Source organism: Bombus impatiens, unplaced genomic scaffold (genome assembly GCF_000188095.3).
Source record: "Bombus impatiens unplaced genomic scaffold, BIMP_2.2 scf_0102, whole genome shotgun sequence".
NCBI lineage: Eukaryota > Metazoa > Arthropoda > Insecta > Hymenoptera > Apidae > Bombus > Bombus impatiens.
In genome coordinates, this window is record NT_176521.1 from 2,934,613 (window position 1) to 2,956,100 (window position 21,488).

At 34.5% G+C, this 21,488-nt stretch overlaps 1 protein-coding gene across 2 annotated transcripts in view; it reads right to left on the reverse strand.

Annotated features, from left to right (window-relative positions):
• Window positions 1–1,775: 1,775 nt before the first annotated feature.
• Window positions 1,776–21,488, reverse strand: part of LOC100750186 — a 205,529-nt gene continuing 185,816 nt past the window's right edge. The window contains exons 5-6 of one of the 2 annotated variants that reach the window (XM_012395024.3): window positions 17,261–17,510; window positions 1,776–3,139 (exon numbers count right to left, since the gene is read on the reverse strand). In XM_012395024.3, coding sequence (XP_012250447.1) covers window positions 3,054–3,139; window positions 17,261–17,510 — 336 coding nt within the window. In that variant the 3' untranslated portion in view covers window positions 1,776–3,053. Of the gene's footprint in view, window positions 3,140–12,448; window positions 12,654–17,260; window positions 17,511–21,488 lie in introns of those variants that run through there. The other variant, XM_024364579.2, reaches the window with a different exon arrangement.

Below are 21,488 nucleotides of genomic sequence, written 5' to 3' on the forward strand. Positions count from 1 at the left end.
CAAATATATATTTTTCCTACATTTCGCTATCCAAAAGCGAAAATGTAAAATCAACACTAGATATTAGACGCAAAAGAGAATCCTGTATTTTTCTTAAACAAAACGTATTTCCATTTCTAGAAGCTTGAAATAATTTTAATCATTTTAACATCTTTTATTAATAATTTTTACGCTGTATTTAAAAATTTGTAGTTCTGAGTTACTTATCGCCGGCTATTCCTAACACATCTGTATAATATTTGTAATTGTCTCTTATAACATTTGTAACAGATCCCTTAATCAGGTCCTTTAATCGTATAACATGAAATTTTATTCTCACAATTCATCGAGAAATCAAAGTATTCAAGTATAAAGTACTATTATAAACTGTAAAACAATTAACACAGACCTTCTCCAATGTATCCAAAATGCAATTTTCAATCAATCCATATAACAAATCAATAACATCACATAAAATATTCCCAGAAATAAATCAAACTAAGACCTAGCTCCCTGTACCACATCAATTACCTCGATTATTACACATTACCCAAAATACCTCTCTCTCTCACACACATACACACATTGCACGATATCAACAAACATGTGTGTAATTGTACGCGCGTGTTCCTCTCGTGAATACCTTGTACTGCGAATATTTTCGCATGGAAGCATGGTTACGACGTGAAACGAAGGTAGGTGGCATTTTCTGTGCTACGTGGGACACGCAAGAGAGAAGAGGGAAAGGAAAAGTTAGGAGTCTGGCGAGCGCCACTTGACTAGTCCTTCGCATCAAAATCATAGCATCCATCTCCGGTCCTTCACCTGGTCTACGGACAATGGTTCAATAAACACGATAGAATGACGTAGAGCGCGGCATGACACACATCTTTAGGTGGAATAATGGCAGGACATCCGATCGTGTCTGTCCTCCCTCATCGAAGGACGAAATAGGATGATGTAGTGCTTGAACACCATTTCTACAGTGGTTCATAAAAGTATTCGATAAATTGTAGAATCCTTTTATGAATACGCGTGAATTATGTAAATTACGTGAATTATGTGTGTCGTACGAAACGTTTCGAAATTTTATTAGTACTATAGTGAGACACGGCTGTCATAATTATATTGGAAAAGTTAGGAACAAATGAAAAAATTTACGTAGAAGATACAAGATAATTAGTGTAAATATATGTTTTGCGAAGTCCATAAAAGTATTTAAATAGTCAATTATCCATTTTATTAACAAGCTTCGGTATTTAGTTATCATCTTTAACACTTATTATGTTTCGAAGGTGATTATTCATGCTATATACTAATTTTTAACTAAATACAGGGTGGTTAGTAACTGGTGGTACAAGCAGAAAGGGGGTGATTCTACGCGAAAAAGGAAATCGAAAATATAGAATAAAAATTTTTCGTCGGTACGTTATAACGGATTTCACTGTAGATCGTTATCGTTATGGAAAAATTAAAAAAAAAAAAATAAAAAAAAAAATTTTTATTCTATATTTTCAACTTCTTTTTTCGTTACCAACCACCCTATATATTTTTACAGCAAATGTATTGTAACTTCTACATATATTTTGTAAATTGGTTTCGTACTCACTATAATAATGACATTCGTGTCTCAATATAGTATTAATGAAATTTCAAATCGTTTTACACAATGCATACAACATATTTATAAAAGGTTTCTATAAGTGTTCAAATATTTTCCTGTACCACTATACCTTGTTTGGAACCTTATATTTCACCAATCAGGCTCTCTATGTCTCGTCGTCAATTACGTGTTCTTTTTGCAACGTTCGTGATGGAAACCGGAATAGAATATCTGTGACAGGGATCCTTTGAAGCGGAAACGCGATACGCAAGCAAAAGATTTTCACTTCAAAGCCACTCTCGACCTTGTCCTCGAACGATCAATTGGTTGTTCGTTACTTATCGGACGCGGAATTTGTTTGAGCATTTGTCGATCGAACACGAATTACATTATAACTGTCTTTTCATTACGAGGAGCTCGTGCGTGTGTTAAGGCTGTTGTCCATTTAATAGCACGGTATGTGATATTAGACTAATCTTGATGTACTTATATTCATATTATATATACGTTAAATGTAATCCTTAACTATAAAGGTACAGCGGTTTTATTTATTCGAACGGAACTTTATCTAGTGGGAATTGGAGGAAAAATGAATTATTATTATAGGAATGACAAATTATAAATGGGAAATATTGTATCAATTATGATGTTGCCTAATGAGCTGGGATAAATGGAGTTTGACTGTACAAACTAGTGATCTTTAAAATTCTGAATTTTTATTTCATGATTATAATCTAACGAGGAATTTATGAATGACAAAAATATGGATATTTGCAGTTCAGGACTAAACTGACTTTAATTGCAGACTTTTATGTATCCAATAACTTCTTCTAATATTATTTTCACTTTCATCAAATGATAATAAAATTCTCATAAACTCCTATCGTTTCTTCGATACTAGATTCTATATATCATACTTTTTTTTACAAAATGGTGCTTATCAGTAAATCGCTGATGTAATCCTAATATCGATACATTAAATATATAAAAAAAATAGTATCGATACATTGAAAACCGAAAATTACTGATCTCATTCTGTGCTATTAAATTGAATATCAGCCCTTCTCTATGATACTTCGAATCGAGAACCGGTTCACGACGTCGCGTCGCTCTCGAATAAATCGAGATGGTATTATCCGATAAGTCGAGATAAGCGTATCAATAAACCGTGTAGTGTCCTGCATCGTCACGATCTCGATGAACGATTTTTAATCGGGGACATACGACGTAGAATGTAACAATGAAAGCGATGGTATTCGATTCCTCTTTGAACGAAACCGAACCGAATACGCTAAAAAACACGTGATACCAATGCCGATTCAACAATATTATTATTTGGTTTCCCGCCACCGATTCGGTCAGCCCTTAAACTGCTGTCTTTTCCTTTCCTTCTGCTCCTCCTTTTGACTAGTGCGCTGTTTATGGTGCGGCGCCCATGGACTCCCTTTCCGTGGCCTCAGGCGTATCGTGACTATCTCAGGAACAGCTGGAGCATACACAGCATCAGCATCGTCAAATAGATGGCTGTAGGAGCTTCGCTTCCGTTCTCCGAGGTCACTGGAACACACATGCGCATGCACGTTACGCGCAATGTTATTATGTTGTCTTGTCTCGTGGTTTGCGGTTATTGTGTGTACTTGTCATCTAAACTGGTTGTTGTGGGTGTGATGAGTTGACTGAACGGCCTTTTGGATTTCAGGAAATTAAACGGAAATGAATAAGGCTTTAAAATACATTTCGCATATTTTGGATTTTGGTTTTTAAATTAAATTTTTAAAATACTACTCCATAACTTCCAAATATCTAGCGTGTTGCTTCTTGCGTTCAACATCATCTTCTGATGAAATATATGCAACTTGCACACACTAAAACCATCTACAGCGAATGTAAAACCGTACTTTACTGTTAATTCAACTTTGATCAAAATGTCACTACAGACCTTTATGTATTGTTCCCATTCATTTTTTGAAAATAGCGTAGGTTGTATAAACCTTTACGTGAATCTCCCGCGTTTCGTTTTATACTATCTGTTATATAATCTATTGGTGGAAAATTTCATGATAGTATTACTTTAAAATTAAAAACAGACTATTTTGAAACTTCAACGACAGACGACAGCGACATGTCGTAAAATAATTTATAATACTTTGATTTAATTTAATTGAACGTTTCCTCTGTTCATTAATTTGTACAATGATTTATATAGAACAATCCGTTTCTAACAAATAGATTTGATGCGAGTTATACTGAATCGAAACTGACAAATGCAGAAGCTGGTTGTACGACCGTACTGCGTGTCTATTGGAAAAGCTTGAAACTTAATGAATAGATATTGCGTTCGTCGATAGAAGCGGTAATTGGTAGATTTTCATGTCGATAGAACTACTGTGTGTTATCGACTACGAACGCGATGCATACGAAAATCAAATATGTACTAGGCATTCCGCTGGTATCATCAGAAGCTGACGATGAAATGATCAATGGAGAGACACATAGGATGATGACATTTCAAACTTGCCATATCTAATTCCTTTAAGCGTATTCGTGAACAGCTCAGATTATGCACATCGAACTACTGCTATATTGATTCTAAACTACCCCTAAATCGATTGTAGAATAAATTTCTACGATAAAATAATTACCTTAAGAAATATATATTAATGATATATAAGTAAATAGACATTAATCATGAGTTTGAAAAGATTAATGATACAATAATAATAAAAAATTAATGAAAATAGTGATAAAATATCAAATATTAAATAAATATTAATAAAATAAAATAAAAAATAATAAAAGATTAATAATATATATCATATAAATATTTCTTTGCTAGTAGTTGCGAAATACGAACTAATTGTATAAATTACAAGCTAACTGATTATTCCTTTTGACGTAAAATCAAAGAATCTAAAGTCTATAATCCACAACCTGTCACTTGTCTCAGTTCACTATTATTAGTCAATAAATTATTGTGCAAAGGAATCCGGGTCATAATTTCTTAAACTACCATATTTAATATGCACAATAACAACGAAAATGTGGAACATGAGAAATTATTTTTCAGTTCAACAGTTACGAAATAATTCAGCAATGAATAAAGATAGTTGAAATAACGAATTCGAGGTTCCAGTTGAACATATCGAAATAAAACTTGCTATTGCTAAAGGATAATAGATCGATCGAGAATAATCACGCGAAAGCACTAATGCACATTAAAGTGCAAGAGAATGTGTATGTAATGCAGAGTTTGTCATCGAGCCTCATCAGATCAGGCCATTAACGCTCGCGCTCTCCTTTCTTTTCCTTTTCATTTCTCGTTTTTTCCCGTTGCTCGCGCTGGTTTGCGTTATCATATGCTAATGGTTACAGGAGATTATCCAAAAAGTATTTTCTACAAATTTCTGTTCGGTTCGAAGTTCGGTAATGTGATTAAACCACATCGGAATATTGAAATGTAATAAACGGTGGTAGCCGAAGTGGAAAGCGTCGCGGAGGACGAGCATTAAACGGAACGCCAATAGATTTTCTTTCCTTGGCCGCTTTATGCCCGAAGGCCGAGGGAAAAGTCAATTTCGTAAAAACAATTCTGTAGACCACGGAGTAATACGTACGAGTCAACGAACACGATGGCAGCCTGCGAATAGAGCCGGTGTGAACGAAATGAAATTACCGCGACTGCAGAAGCCGAACGAATTCCTGTAACGTCGGTGCCGGGGATTTGATGGGAAAGGGACCCGAAAGGAACGAGCTCGACTGCTTTCGAATTAGACGCTAACCCGCTTTCTTTCTTAACGTATCAATCTTCTTCCTAATGGATACCTTTTTACGTTACTTGAACGGATTCGAGAAACGTGCTCGATCCGAACGTAAATATATTGCGTTTAATAAGGAAACGAATTACGAACAAGGTCTTTACATTGTTAATATTAAGACTTTCCTTGCTACCGACGCACATGGTGCGTCGTTTTTATTCGTTTGTGCAATGTTACTAATGCGATTATTACGTTCTTCTTTCTGTGTATTTCAACGAAAGACTTAAAAAGTTAGAAATAAATGAGGATCACGCGAAAAGAATATGATGAATCTATTTTTGTTTAATTCTCTGGCTTAGAAAATGTATTTTAATATAGAGTAGTTGAAGGAAAAAAATAATTTGGTGGATTCGAAGGTATTCTTAAAAATAGAAGATTCTTAAAAATAGATATGAAATCCATTATGTTTTGTAAAGGGAAACAGTAATATTAGTCCAGTTGTTATGTTAGTTTAATTTTGTTAATATTAGTCTGCATATATAATTAATGTTATTAATATTCTGTAAATGTCCGGAAAAGTGATACAAACACATATTTAATCCCGAAATCAAATGAAAAGCAGATTTCACGTGGAATTGGTTAAGAAATATATTAAATTTTAAAACCTTTCCTCTCTAAAACGCTATATGCATCAAAAATGAATGTGTTAATCGATATTCAAGTGTAGAATCAAATATATATTCTTAGTTACATGTATTATAACACTCTGAAAGTTGGAAGTGTCATTAAGAAATTGATAAAGATTTAAAAATTTAATGCCTCGTGTGAAACCTTAAATTATAATAAACGGTAATCTTAATGAATGAATAGATGTCTTAAACTATAATGAATGAAGGAGTAACTTAGATTATAACGAACAACTATAATGAATCGTTGCATGAATGCAAAATTTTGATCGATTAATCGTTTATGCGATAATTTAGTTCAGTTACCATGTTTTGTATGAGATCACCAGGTGTTCTAGTATTTATGAACGAGTGTATACAAGAGCCAGGAAATTAACCTTGACAACATATTTCAAAGTGATTGAAATCCGCTATCCGTGTTCTATCCTATATAAATATCACATATATGAATGTGATTTTCAGGAATAAATTGGGAGATTAGTCTTGCAAGATTTCATACGTATCAGCAACTTTTAATTAACGAACACATATGCATACGTTTGTTAAATAATTGATGTTACCGCTTATGCACGTTTACTGCTTTAACGATTTGTGAGGAAATTATATACATAAAATTGTTTCATAAACAGTCGAGCGAATCATTCCCAAGTTTGCCATTATTTTTAAAACGCGATAGAAATATCAATATTTGCTGCGAAATTTGGGAATATTATAAATTTCGCTGAAGTTAGTAAAATATGAAAATTTTCACAGGTTGCGAAAGTTTCAAGATTACAGAAGTTATAATTTGTACGAAAGACTTTAAAAATACTCTTTCTTCCACAATAGTTAACGCAATATGCCATCTAAATTTAAATTTCTTTCCTTAAAAAGCGGCTGATGGTTTGAGTATGTAGGTCGCTAACGAGTATTTTTAAACTAATTTTCCAAATTTTGTATATGTTGTGTAGAAACTTGCTACACAGGAACATGTAAGGAAATTAGGCGAGGACGTAACACCGACGTTTAATCTAGAAAATCCGCCTATAATCTTAAATTCTGGTCTTACGTCTGTCCTTTTCATGAATTCATAATCCTATTAAGGAGTGGCCAGAAACTCTAAATGCTAGTAAATTTAATTAAATTCTCAAAGCTATTCATTCGTAGGTAATCGAAACAGAAGATGTTAGATTAAAAAGCGTAAACAATCGACATCTAGTGTGTCAAAGTACTAAATAAGTTACATAAAGAATGCAAAAAGATATTTTACAGCAAGACGTTAATAACAATATTAATTTTCTAATCAATAATTTTTAAAAATGTTAATCAGTAGTATCGAATTCTGCTTTTGAGCTAAATTACACGAAATTACGTATCTTTGCATGATATGGTAAAGCATTAAGAAATAAAAGTACTGCGTTCAAGTATAAGCAAAAATTACAGGTTTTCCTCTTTCCTTTTAACGGCAGTATACTGTACCATGCTTTGCATATATCCGTACGTGTAGATGTTAATGCAATGAAATAATGAATTTTACATTTCTGCGAGTGTTAAAAATTTACATGTCATGCATGGACTTTCATTTTAAGCTTTTGAACAGTATATAAAAATAAATTATTCCACTATTATGAAGAGCTCCAAAAGTTTAAAGTGTTCGTTTCCGGAAATATAACACATTGTTAGTTAAAATTTCACATTCTTGTTCTAAATGAAACTTCTGAAATAAGAAAATAGTAGGAAAAAAGAAAACGTATCCCGTATATTTTAAACATTCTGTTGCATTAACAACAAAAATAATTATAAATATCGATCAAATTTTCACCCAAACGGGTCTATCTTATCTACAAGTTTTTAAGTAGAAAATTTCGCTTGTTTACGCAGCTCGGTATCGGAGGTAGAATATTTTTGGCCGCGTCGAGCGTGCAGGAAAAATTTTCAAGGGTAGTCGGTGAAATTGTCGGGGTAACGTATAAAAATGCGATGTACATGTGAAAGCAGCTTGCAAGATTGCTCTATGGGTTTCCGGTAAGAGCTTTTCAGTGGAATTCAAGTGACCGTGCGTTTTGAGAAGTGCACGAGGCTTAAGTTGCAGGGAAATCCGGAAGAGTTCTTGATATAAAAACTCTCTAGACAACTTCATGACCCGGCATTCTAAAGTTCGTGACACGAGTCCTCGAAAGTTTTACAGAAACGATTTACTTAAAGTATATGGGGTAAAGGACTAAAGGGTTGTTGCTATCGCGTACACGTTCGCCTGTATTGTATGCAAGCTTCCCTGTTCGTACACCTCTCAGAGAAGCGGGTGGAAATCTCGCGAGATATAGATAGTTAAGAAAAAAGGTGGCTTTAGACGGTTGCAATGAAGGTATAACTTTGCAAATTACGTGGGATTAAGGCTGAAATGAGATTCTCAGAATGAACCGGGTCTGCAATTTTACACGCTGCTATGGAACCATCGTAGCGCCAAACGCGCGTTGTCTTATTTCGTATTCACTCTGCGCTTTTCCTTTTGTATAAGCCTTCCTGTTATTCCCTTTGAACAGCACCGAATATCGACGGTTTCGTTTTAATAAAACCTTTTACATTCCTTTATGATGAATAGAAATTGGGAAATGTCTATGACTTTGCTGAAATTGCATTGCATTATTCTTTGTGCATGATATATGGAATTTGTAGGACATATCTTTGTTGAAATGCGAATTAAAAAATTACGATTATTTATAGCGCTTCAATGATGGCACACGATAAAAATTCAGTCTAATTACTCAGAGAAGTTGATGGTATTGACACAGAAAATTTGGCTTATTGTCAACTATATGTACAATGTCTGGTTCAATATTATTTATCTCAACTTTGAGATATTTTCCAAATAACAAATATTATTGTCCAATAATCTACAAATATTAAATATCAAATATATGTCCAGAAATTACCACTTAAGTACACAGATACAAATTACCTCTCACGATTCCCTACGAGAGTCGTTCGTCTTCTATCAAACTTTCGCCAATCAAAACGCATCCAGGGTATAAATTTGCGATCGTTAGATCCAGGGACATCAGTCAACGTAACATGAATCGATAAATCGTGTTGATAATTACAATCTGTGAAATCGATATATCGCGAATTTACACATTCTCAGTACCTGCACGAAGAAATCCATCCTTCGTTCGATCAATCACGAGCGCATCAAGCTAATAAAAGATCGATCTCGAGGAAAAGAGAAATGCCTCAATTACTCGAGCGACGTGGCCGAACGAGGGAATCCCTATATAGATTTTTCTTCAGGTTGACCGGGCCGAGGATTCCTTCACGTTCGAGTAACCCCTAAAAGTGATTCCTTTCGATATCCCCTGACTCATCGGTCAAAATAATCGACGTGGAGACACTTCCGATAATCACGGACGCTAAGCATCGCCGATCAATCACGCGATAGCGTTCTCAGCCTATGGCTTGTAGTAAGTGGACTGACACGAGCATTTAGACGCGTATCTACGATGCCTTGCACTAGGATATTTCCGTATCTGTCTGCACGCGGTTGCTTCCCGATGGCCGTTGTTACATAGCGCGAAGCAATTCTCCAGATAAGCGAACGTAGCCGATACTGTCGTTGCACGATTGTTCGTCGATCGGAGAGCGTTTGGTCGTTATGCGTACTATGGCTACCAATTTTGTTTACTCGAAGAAACGTTAATGAGATACAGCTTATTATAACAACGTAGCGCAAATTGTCGAACTTTTGCAATTTTTATTATCTATTTTTATTATTTTTACACTGACTTTGATTGACAATTTCATTTATACAAAACAGATGGAAATAAGAAACATAATTTTCATTATAACGTTGAAAATTAAAATTCTCCATGAAAATGGATTGATATTTTACAACAAGAATTAATAGACAGATTATTCTTTCGTGAGCTTCCTTTGCGAGATAGTCAACTGTATATGCCTGCAAAATGGCTTGAATAATCAAGTATTCAAAGTCTGATAGCGAACGCCACTCGTCGAGTGCCTCTGTATGTTGAATAAACTTATCACAAACCCTTGAAATAAGCATGCGTTCCTGAAGCACGTTATCGTGATACTCGTCGCTCTTTTCAAAGACCACTTGCCATTCGAACGAAGGTAAAAAGCTTTACTCGTATGATACTGCGCATATCGCGTTTTTGCGCATTTTAATTGTTCTGTTATATTTAATAGTAGAAAGGAGTATGTAAAAGTGTTGATTGTTTTGTTTGGTAGAATGATTTTTATTTCCACTTTCGAATTGTTTTTCAGTTTCGCGTGTTTTTGGTTTGCAAATTCTTTTTGTACCTATAGGTACGTTGTATTTTTAATGATTTTTATTTTTACATTATAGTGTAGTAAATACGATGGTGGGTACGATCGAAGAGATTTACAGAGATTTGACAGAACAAATATTTTTAATTCGTATAAATTCGAGTTCGAACTTTTCTATATTTCATTCGTCTGGAAAATCAAATTCATTTCACCTTGACCAATTTCTCTGTTTATCGCAACCAATGCATTTTACTTATTTGAAGCTCAATTGTGTATTATAAATCAATCGACGAATATTTCTCATTCACTCGCATGTATCACATATAAAAATCCTCTTCTCTCCAAAAGAGAAAAAAAGTGAATGAATCGCGATATTAAGAATCGGAAGGCCTGTAAATAGAGAGAATTACAGAGCAAAAAATGGCTCACGTACGCATGTAACCGACCGGTTGAAAACCATTAACGATTTATCGCGCAATCTTCAGGGTCCATAAAGAGAGATCTAAAGACGTTCAAGCTTTTTCCCCCTTTTAGTTGATCGTCGTACACGTGAGATCAGCGTCCGGGGATTCCGGAAAAGATTCGCGAAGCCAGTGGAATGAAGACTTGGCGACTCGAGGGTTAGGGTTCATGAGTGAGACAGAAAGCTTAGCCGACGAGGAGGGGCAGTGGTTTTATAGGGGTCAAGAGAGAGGAGGACCACACGGAGAGGCGAACTTTCGAAACGACCACGCCAAGAACTCGACAGTCGGCATCTTCTACGGGACAAGTTTCTCAACGAGCCTGAATCTTACGTGGCCACGGTTCTATTGGAAAAGAGAATATATATAGAAAACTCGAAGAGAGTTCCACTGTTGTTGGTTGTGAACTTCTTGTACGCTCGCTGGATTTTTTATGAGATAAAGAAAAGTTGCAAGAAACGACGATATCGATGTAACATAGCAAATTGTTAGATTGCTGTCCAATGATGACTTCGTTTCTTGTTATAGTAATTTAATTTCGGTCGAATTAAGTTTGTGTTTCTTTAAGATCGATATGTGGTTCTTGAGTTTGAGATAGACTTCTTTTATTTAAGTTTATTTTAGTTTTTGGAGTAGGAAAGAGAGCTATATAGAGGATATAGCAATTATCTGCTTTTTGTTGGACAGTTGCTTACTTTAGATAAAGTCCTAATTGAATTGTTAAATTATAGATAAATTTATTCACAAGGATTTTATTCTGTGGAATCGCCATAGATACGATAGGTAAATTAATTTTTAGAAGCAAATATACAATAATAAAATTGGTGTTTCTTATGGTTAAACCTCGTAGAAGTATTCCGACGCTTGATAAGTATCTCTTTATTTTTCAATTCGTTAATTCTTAAATTATAAGTCAGATTAGATTAAGTCTTATAAATTGATAGAAATATCTTTGACGCGAATGCAACCAGTAGTATTTAACTTAGTTAACTTTCATTTATATGTTATTTATTTCTATTTTCAACTATTGAGCTATGATCGCGTTCATGTAAAACATCTTGTACACACAACCTTTGATATATGAATCAAGTACTCGCAATTAACCCCTTAACCTACGATTTACGTTTGTCCCGATTATCTACTATGGGTTATGCCCGTAATATTTACGTTTGTCCCGATCATCGTACTACGGGCTATGTCCGTAGTCGTAGGTTAAGGGGTTAAATCTAAACGCCGCTTCATATGGCGCAAACTATGCTGTTCGAGTTCATGTAGAATAGTGTAACATAGTAACGAATACCATTAAAATATTCACGAAATATGAGATGAATGGGAACGCACGTAAACATTCTGGAAAATTCTAGAAAAATCATCGTCTCCTTGCTATATTTTACAGGTCAGTGTAAAAGATTGTATAATTACAGAAGTAAATTATATTCCGTGAAAGATAAAGAGAAAAAAGGAAATTGACGTAATGCAGTATTTTTGTCATTAGTATCTCAAAAAATTCAAGTGTGTCATGTAAATGTACCAATGTATTTCATGAAACCTCATTTGAAAACGTAATAGTATATTTGAAACATATTAGGAATAATACAATATGATTGTTACCAATAATACTTCGTATCATTGCAAACGCGACATAACAATTTTCGCACATCTAGAATTTTTTCGAGCATAATACGGCTAGTAAAATATTTGATGTGCCGATACTCCAACAATTCCGGATTTTCTCCAATACACTGGTCACAATAACGCGGTATCCTGCAACTGTTGACCCATATACGTACTTTCCCTTCGCATCACGTGAGATATCTCGGTTCACCACTGCATAGTTGATTGCCTATCCCAAATAACTCTGGTTTACCGCTGCATAGCTGATTGTCTATTCCGAAACAGCATGATTCTGTAGCAGTCAATGGATTAAAGTGATACACATCTAATGCTAAACAGCGCCAATATCTAAAAAAATAACATTTTCAAATATTCATCCTCTAAATAATAATAAATTTCAATCAACCATCACTTATATATCTAGCATACAGTTTATAAATTTCAAGTAAAGATTCTAACTTAACACGATGATTTATTTTCGTCAAAAATTAACAAAATATAGTTTTCGTTATATTTATAGGGTGGTTCAATAACTTTGGATATCTTATCCTCATGCGATAGGTTACGAAAGGTTCTCCTAAATCTATAAACAAATTTTGAAAAATTTAACAGCAGTAATTATTATAACTCGGGTTTTTGTGCATTTATGAAGAATTAAAGAATGTAACGGTAGAGACTGCATATAATATAGAAAAATCTATAAAATATCCAAAGTAGAATATTGCCCTGTTTAATTAAAGAGTTCCATCTACCGTTCTCAAACTGAAGAAAACTAAAGTTTTATTGCTTTCTTCTCGCTCTTCGCTTTTAGTTCATAACAGTGTAATAATAGAGCTTTGGTTAAAAGGTAAAGAACACAGAGAACTAAAGAGGACGAAGTACTTGTTTTAATTTTTAATAGATAAGACGAATTTCTACTGAAATTTCATTTCTTTAATTGTTTCCGTACAGATATAAATTTGCACGAAAGCCTGCAGTCTATTAATTGTGCACCAATAATTTAATATTCGCATAATAACATGGCATCACCTTTCGTCATAGTATCGAAATAAAAAGAAACGTTCAAGATGTTTAATAATTCTGAGAAAACATTGAATCTTTGAAAGATAAATAACAGGCTCGAACGCCATGAATACCTAACTGCGAAATGATTTTCACGCAAGAAACTAGTGAGTTGTGCGCGTTTTAATCCGACAACGGAGCTGCTCGTCTGACGCCATCCATCATATTCTACTTGCATGCGCTAAAATTCAATTTAATCGAGCAGCGGAGCGGCCGGGACTCGTCGATAAAAACGGGATGAAATTTTAAGATCTTTTTTATTTGCAGTATGCTTCGTTGATAAATATTCTGCCCTGATGGAATATAATTCATTGCCTTTTGTTAAGAGAATGATACAGTTCCACGTTTCCACGGCAGCAAAGTGATTATTTCAATCGTGCAGAAATCGTATTCAGTTCGATTTCGAAACCGGTGCGCAACGCCGCACTGCAGATAATAAGAATTTCAATGCGATAAAACAGAACGGAGACTAATTCCTGTTCGAGTATTAATGTTCGAATGAGAAATTAGACAAATCTGGCTATATTCTTAAATATCTGGAATAAAATTTAGCAACAATATTAAATCTGATCGTTGTATATTCCTCAAATAGGCGAAGGCAAATTATATGATTTCGAAATGTTTATATTTTAAAATAAGTATGTTCATAAATTGTTTGATTTAAGCAAAAGTTAGGGGATTGATAAAAAGTTTGTAACCATTAACGTTTAGCTTTAAATATACAACGATCAGAAAACGTGATTGTAATTATTTTGAGTTCTCACCTTGGTCAGAATACTAAGGAAATTGAATTGTAAATTTCTCCTAGTTGAAAAATCGAAAACATTTCATATTTTTCTCTGCTAGACACTCTCCGACATTGCTTAATCGCCTTCATTAATATCTTTGCTTTTTACTTTCTACACTTTCTTTCTGCTAACGATAACATTAAGGAAAAAGGATTAATTTCTTCCTGACAGATGCTGCGTGCATACCGTTTTACCATGATAAAAGATGCAAAATGTTTGAATATTTATACCATTCACGTAATTTAATTATTGGTGAGTCTTTAATTCTTAGGAAAGATCAAATGTGTTATACTTGTAACTCTTCTAGTGCACTGAAAGATAATAATAAAAAATGAGCATATAATATTACCATTAAATATTCTTATAGATTCCTATTCGTTAAAAACTCATTGAACAATGACATCATAATTTCTATATATATATATTTTAGAACTTTAATGAACAATGAACAGTGGCAATGAAAATTAGTAAACTTTTTTCGCAGCTCTTCATCAATTATTCCTTGTGTGTGTGACTGTTGAGGTTGACTGATAGAGGAACGAGTGGATGAATTTGTAATAGAAAAATATATTGAAATAAGTATAGGTATAAGTATAGTGTGTGCTGATCCAGATCCTCACTCTTAGAGTGTTACAATACAATAAAAAGATATGACAGGGAGCACGTTCGTGTATTTATAGCTCTTTTGTTTTTAGACCTTGTAACCCAAAACAAAATTTATATTCAAGGGCACAATAATACGGATCTCCTTATCTTGAACTTTTTCACTAAATTCTATTCTCTTCGTAACAGCGGTCTCCAGGTCACGGATATACAAAAGAAAAAGATGTAGATTTTTTTCTGAAGTAATTACTTCAACAGTGACTATTAGATATTCTCAGCACTTTTAGAACTTTTTCCTGAGAGCGGCGTAATAATATATATATCTTTACACTCATAGTATAGTTGTAGTATACTACACGTATGTAAGTACTTGTTCTCTTAAGTAACAGGCGAAGGTTGGGCGTGGTGCGAGATTTCTATTTGTGTCTGTCTCAATTTGGGCAACTTTCGTACCATTACTCCTCTTTAAAAGCTTCGCTCTATGACATACCTTAAGTAATCAAAAGCCAAGTAAAATGAAACTTTAGTGACTCTAAAATAGTAAACTCAAATTTCACCAGGATCCACCCACATGCTGCAGTAAATGCAATTTTTCATTCAAAAGTAGCTTTCTAACATGATCGTATTACGGTTCGCAAAGTCTGCACAAGATACTTGATCTTGTAAAACTGATTGAACGTGAACTTGTTGAAAAACAATGTTTGGTGATCGAATTTGAAAAATTTCCTTTTTAGATGACATTAATATCGAGGACTAATTAGACAGCTTATTAACATCGAGTGCTAAAACCAGCATAGAGAAGAAACATTATTCGAGCGTACAGTACTAAAGAGCATTGATTATTCGTATTCAATAGTTGTAAATTGCATTTTGTGCGTCATTGTACGTAAAATACCTGTGCGTCGTCATAAGACGTCAGGTTAGTCGCGACAGGAATTCCGGTTGAATATACTCCCCTGGAAACGACGTACTCGGCCGCCCAGAAAGAAGAACGGTGAGGGAAAGGAGGAGCTGCGGAAAAGGTAATAGGAGTCTCGGTTCTAGCCGTGGCCGGTCAATTAAATCTCGTCGACGTCGCGTGCAGGAAGCGAGCGCGGCGTGCACCGGAGGCTTCCTTTCCGATTTCGAGTGGGTGGACCCTAACTCTCGAAATTTATTAGACTGTGCGACCGACCGGCTAATCTTCTGGTTGGTAAGCCCGAGCGTGCAACTATTATCCGCGGCGTACAACCACAAGCGGGTTCCTCGTGGGCCACGTCTGTTCGTCCATCGTGTTGAAATCGGGTAAAAAAAAAAAAGCGAAGAACAAACAACCTGTTTCGAGATTTATGCGGAATTTCAGCCACGAAGGGGAATTCGTCGCGAATACGAATGAAACGTAAACAGTAGCTCAAAAACATAGGGGGGATTCTTCGCTTTGGCTTGTTATATGTTAGAGGCTCTTAAGTGATTCAATTTTACCGGGTGTATTACGTGTCTCTGTTAGTTCAGATGTTTTCGCTGCTTTTGGACAATGTTCTTTCCCGAGGCTTTAATGGTTGTATTGCTAGGGGACGTTTCAGTGAATATTTTCGCATTAAATGTAGATATTGAGGATAATCCGATGAGAGAATAATAGAGAACAGCCAGAGTTGTATCGTCCATTTGTTGGGAATTTTTGAAATACCGTATTTTTTGTCATTTTTTTAGATACACGTACATAGAGAACGTTAAAATGATAGTAGACTATTGTAGTTTTGAATCGTGCGACTTGTGTTGATATCTACTGCACAATACGGTTTGGAATAGGTTACAGGATTCACAGAGTGAACCATGCAAGGTGGTAGCTCTACATTATTCCGTTATCAGTGGTAATAATAGACACTCTATAAAAGTGTAAAAATATTTTCATATCAAATATGTTGACAAATATCTATCTGTAGTATTCTAGTAATATTTTATGTCACGATATCAAAAAATTAAATTCTTTATAAATTCATATTACAGTTCTTCTCTTATTTATATTATACGTAAAGAAAGTATAAATATGAAATTCAAAATTATCACGAAGGAAAGAATTAAAAAAAAGCGCGAATTTTAAATCCGAAGTATTTGAACTTCAAGAATAACCAACTACAATCCCTATCACTAATTGTAGATCCTCACTGAATCATTAAAAATAGAATGTTCAACTGTCCAACAGCGAGCATTCTCGAAAACCTCGATTCTAAATTTCTCCGAATTCGCTGAAAAATTATCAGAGTGCAGCTTTTACAATAAATTCGTTCGTCATTCTTATCTTTGCGGCATCGTGCGAGATTAAATCTCTCTCTCTCTCTCTCTCTTTCAAAAAAAAGAAGAAGAAAAATAAAAAACGTTGGGCAGTTTTACATGTCAACGTGTCTGTGTACGCGAGTGTTGTATATTCAGGATTTCTCATTCAAAGTCAGCATAAAATTCGTATTACCCCTCTCTGGCACAGGTTCACGCAGTCCAGCACCGAGCTGCACCTCGCTTATCGCCGAATATATGCCTGGAATCTGGGCGCTGCATCGTAAATTCAACTGGCCGTTCGAGAAATGGAACGGTTGAAGATTCACCCTGATCTCGATCCACTGAAGATTCTCTGTCTGATCGGTATGGGGCGAAGAAGCGTCGTTACGATCCCACCTCTGCTGTGGATACGGCTGTGGCTGATGATTCGTGTACGACTCCACCTGGACAGAGAGAAATCATCATGAAATTTCATCTTGGCCTCACGAAAGGAATCGAATGAAAGGAGGTAAACAATCGAAATTAATATTCACATTTTGTCCACTATTTATTCACTTATTTTTGTTTTCGGCTATATGTGTACTACATGTATAAATGACACGAAATTTAATATGCTTGGGTCTAATTAATTAATATGTAAATTCTATAATACATACGATGGTTTGATATTATTTTCTTCTTCTCTTTTTTTTTTTTTTTTGTTTTATTAGAACATGAAAGTACAAATGAATGGAGAGAATAACGGTTTACACAGGAAAAGAGTAAAAAGGAAATAGTAAGAAGTTAAGAGAAAGAGAGAGTGACCGGTAAAATGTAAATCTGCTTTTAACGAAATCCGTTCATCTGGAATCGGGAAGCGAGCCCTTCGTTTCGTTCGTTCGATCCTTCCTTTCCACCCACACCCCTCCCCACTCCATTTAGTACCGCATGCTGGTACCGGCCGTTAAGCACAAAGACGACTCCTTCCAGTTCGATGAAAAGTCGAAAGACTCGGCGACCGTTTCCGGCACCTTCGTGTTCCTCCGATTAACGTTTTTTCTTCTGTTAAATCCGTCTCTCTTGTGAGAGAAGCATCTCCCTCTAGCTAACTCGTAATATTCACAAGGAATGCCCGAGTTCCGAGTTTCTTAATGGATCATTATCGTTCTAAGAACTGGCGATGGCGTCGAAAGTAAGTTATTCGGTTGAGCGGCCCACGGCGAGTTGAATCGCAAGTGGATCGGCTAAGATTTACTTAAAACTTTCCAGCGAGGAAAGATGCTGACAAGTTTCCTGATACTCCTGAACGTGCATAGCAATGTACACTCGCACTTTTAACGGCTTTAATGGTAGTTTGAGCTTCGAGAATTATTCTTCCGGGATTTAACACATTCAATGTGTTTCGATCATAATAGTTGTCCATAGTAACGTATACATTCCGACGATTGGCATTTTTCGCATCGAATGTGTCAGAAACTATTAGTAAACGACAGCCCATATAAGTATCTAACATGAACCATTACGTTACATTGCAGATTTATTCCATTTATTAAATATTTTGAAAAACAAATACTCTGCTTCGGATATTTTGTATATTTTTGAATATCGCAGATATATATATTTTGTAAACTTTTGCGCATTAGAGTTTCTCATAAATACATAAATATCAACAGTCCGCCTGTTAAATAAATATTCAAACCTTCTCAAACTTCATCTGCGATCTTTTTAAAATTTCACTCAGAGTTTCGTCATCTTCTTCAATACTTTTTCTCAAATACAAATTTATTTGACATACTTGAATGTTTGTTACCTTGATCAATTTACTATGTGCTACATCATTTCCTCCGAAACACTTTAGCAAAGTAAATATTAGGTATAGAATGAGATGGGCGATCTTTGCGCGTGTAATTAGCATTTACGTAAGTTAACCGGAAAATATCTCGGAGCAATCAGGCTTATGTGAGTTAAGCAACAATGGATAGTATGGTTAATAAGCGGAGATAGACCTAGAAGTGAACTCATCAGTGAGATTAGAGTATTTCTGCTCTTTGGATATGGAAACATTCGGCATTAGGAATATGCTGGTAGTTTGAGTAGGTCGATGATTAGGATGGAATCTGTGAGGAGCGGGGATTTCGTCGAGTTAATAGGAATCGGTGGTTACCAGAAGAGATAGTATTATGCGCTAATGATTCACTTCTTCGACATGCTAAAACGAACAATTTTGTTAATGTTTCTCGTACAATCGAGTATGTAGAGAATTGTAAATTTGGAGTAAGAGAAACATAACACAACATCCCCTTCTGTCAGTCTAATTTATTATCATTGAAATGTTTATCTCTCTGGTTATTATTATTATTATTATTATTATTATTATTATTATTATTATTATTGCCATTATTATAGGTTATTATTTAGTGACTTCTGTCCACTAAAAGAATATATACTAAAAGTATAATTCATAAAAGTATCTTCGTTTTAATATCATATCAAATTGTTAACTAATCATTATCATTTATAATTTAATAGTTTATTAGCTATAAAGCTTTTTGTTTGATTACAAACTGTAAAATGTTCGATTTGTACAACATTTTGGATCTATTACTGAGAACTTGTGGTTACTATGTTTAGATAGTTATTATTGTTAATCTTGACCAAGCTACGTTGTAATTTGCAAGAGAGATAGAAATTGTTACAACTTTGTTTTTTCTTGTTGCATTGCCGTGCAATCTTCATTATCTATTCGAAACGAGTACAAACAAGGCAGGAAGTTATCTTTTTAGGGATTAAAGTGTAAGATACTTTCCTTTTGTAAATTTTGTCTCATTCCCTTCGTAAATTTTTTTTACACTTTTTACCATTTCCTTTCCACTTCCACTATAATGTTGATTTAATTAATGTATTTTACTAAAACGTAAAATTTTTTATCTTGAATATTAAATTAAAAATAATTACAAAAATATAACGACACGAGTCACCGATGATAAATGTGACTTTTTACATCATGGTAAAACAAAAATTTATAAAATACGTGATACGCGAAATAAAAGAGAGGGCAACAAAAATTGCTAAAAATATTACTTTTGTTATACAAATAAAGAAAGTACAAAGTTACCTCGCAATAATAATGAAATTAATTTTAACAAGAACCTTACATTATTCACAAAACCCATAACGTAACTTGGCACGCGAATATGCGCGTTATTTATGGAATGTTTTCGGAATAACGTTGCTCTTACGATGCTACATTATAAAATCGATGCTGAACGCAAATTAAACAAATTGAATTCAGTGTACCGGATATTCCGATGAATCTTTTAACAAACATCGCTTTAAAATCCGGTTCGAGGCATGAATCAATGTTTCGCTATAACGCGTTGCGAGTAATGCATGACGCAACCAGTACTTGTATAAGAACAAATACCCGGGCATTTCTGTCGTGTTCGCGACCGATGAGTTACGCGTTTTTAAATGTAACAAACGTTCCTATCCTGCGCGATTTATTATTATTTCGATGAACATTCTTCATAAATTCGAGTAACCGTGGAAATGGAAAAGCGAATTGCGCGAAAACACGGAAGGAAATAGAAGAGCGTCCGAACATCGTCTCGTGCATCTCGTTCATCTCTCTCTCTCTCTCTCTCTCTCGCTCCTTTTTTTTTATTTGTTTCGTGTTTCGTTGCAAGAGAGGGTGTAGGAAACCGAATTCAGAAACTGCGATGGAATTTATTTAGAAAAAAAAGGAAGGGGCACACGAAAGCTGCATAAATGAAAGCTAAAAGCGGAGGAAAGTCAGAGAAAACATTGTATTCTGTTTCTGTAACGAGTTTTTCTCCCTTTCTGTTTTGTTGTAATGGAAGGGAGTCGGTGGTTTTTTCGAATATATCCTTGCATTTCTATCGATATGCGCATTAAAATTCATTATTTCATATTGGATTGCTAGAGGAGTATGTTTATGCTCTTTTTCTGACAAGATTCGTTGATTTTGACTTGTTTCACTGGTCGTGCAAGGCGTGTGGCATAAATTTCGCGTGTATAGGTACGACATAACGAGTTAGAAAGGGACATGAAATTCAAATTTATTAAATGAATAAAATATATCACATAGATGCACCTTATATATTGTATTAATATTATGCACATCATTTACTTCATTATGACTAGTGTACAAGGAAATTCAATTTGAAAATTTATCTACATTAACTAAACATATATACTGCTTTATTTTTATTTTTTTGAAACTTTATTGTGTGAAACACAAACTTCATTCTTTTGAAAACGAGACCTTAAATGTAACAATTTTATTCTACATTTTTACTTATTTTGACCTGAACAATAACCTCTTATTGATTATTCATTGGTATTCTATCGATAATTGGACTATATATATTTAATAAGTTTCTAAATTCGATTTATCTTAAAATCGAAACATATGAACAAAT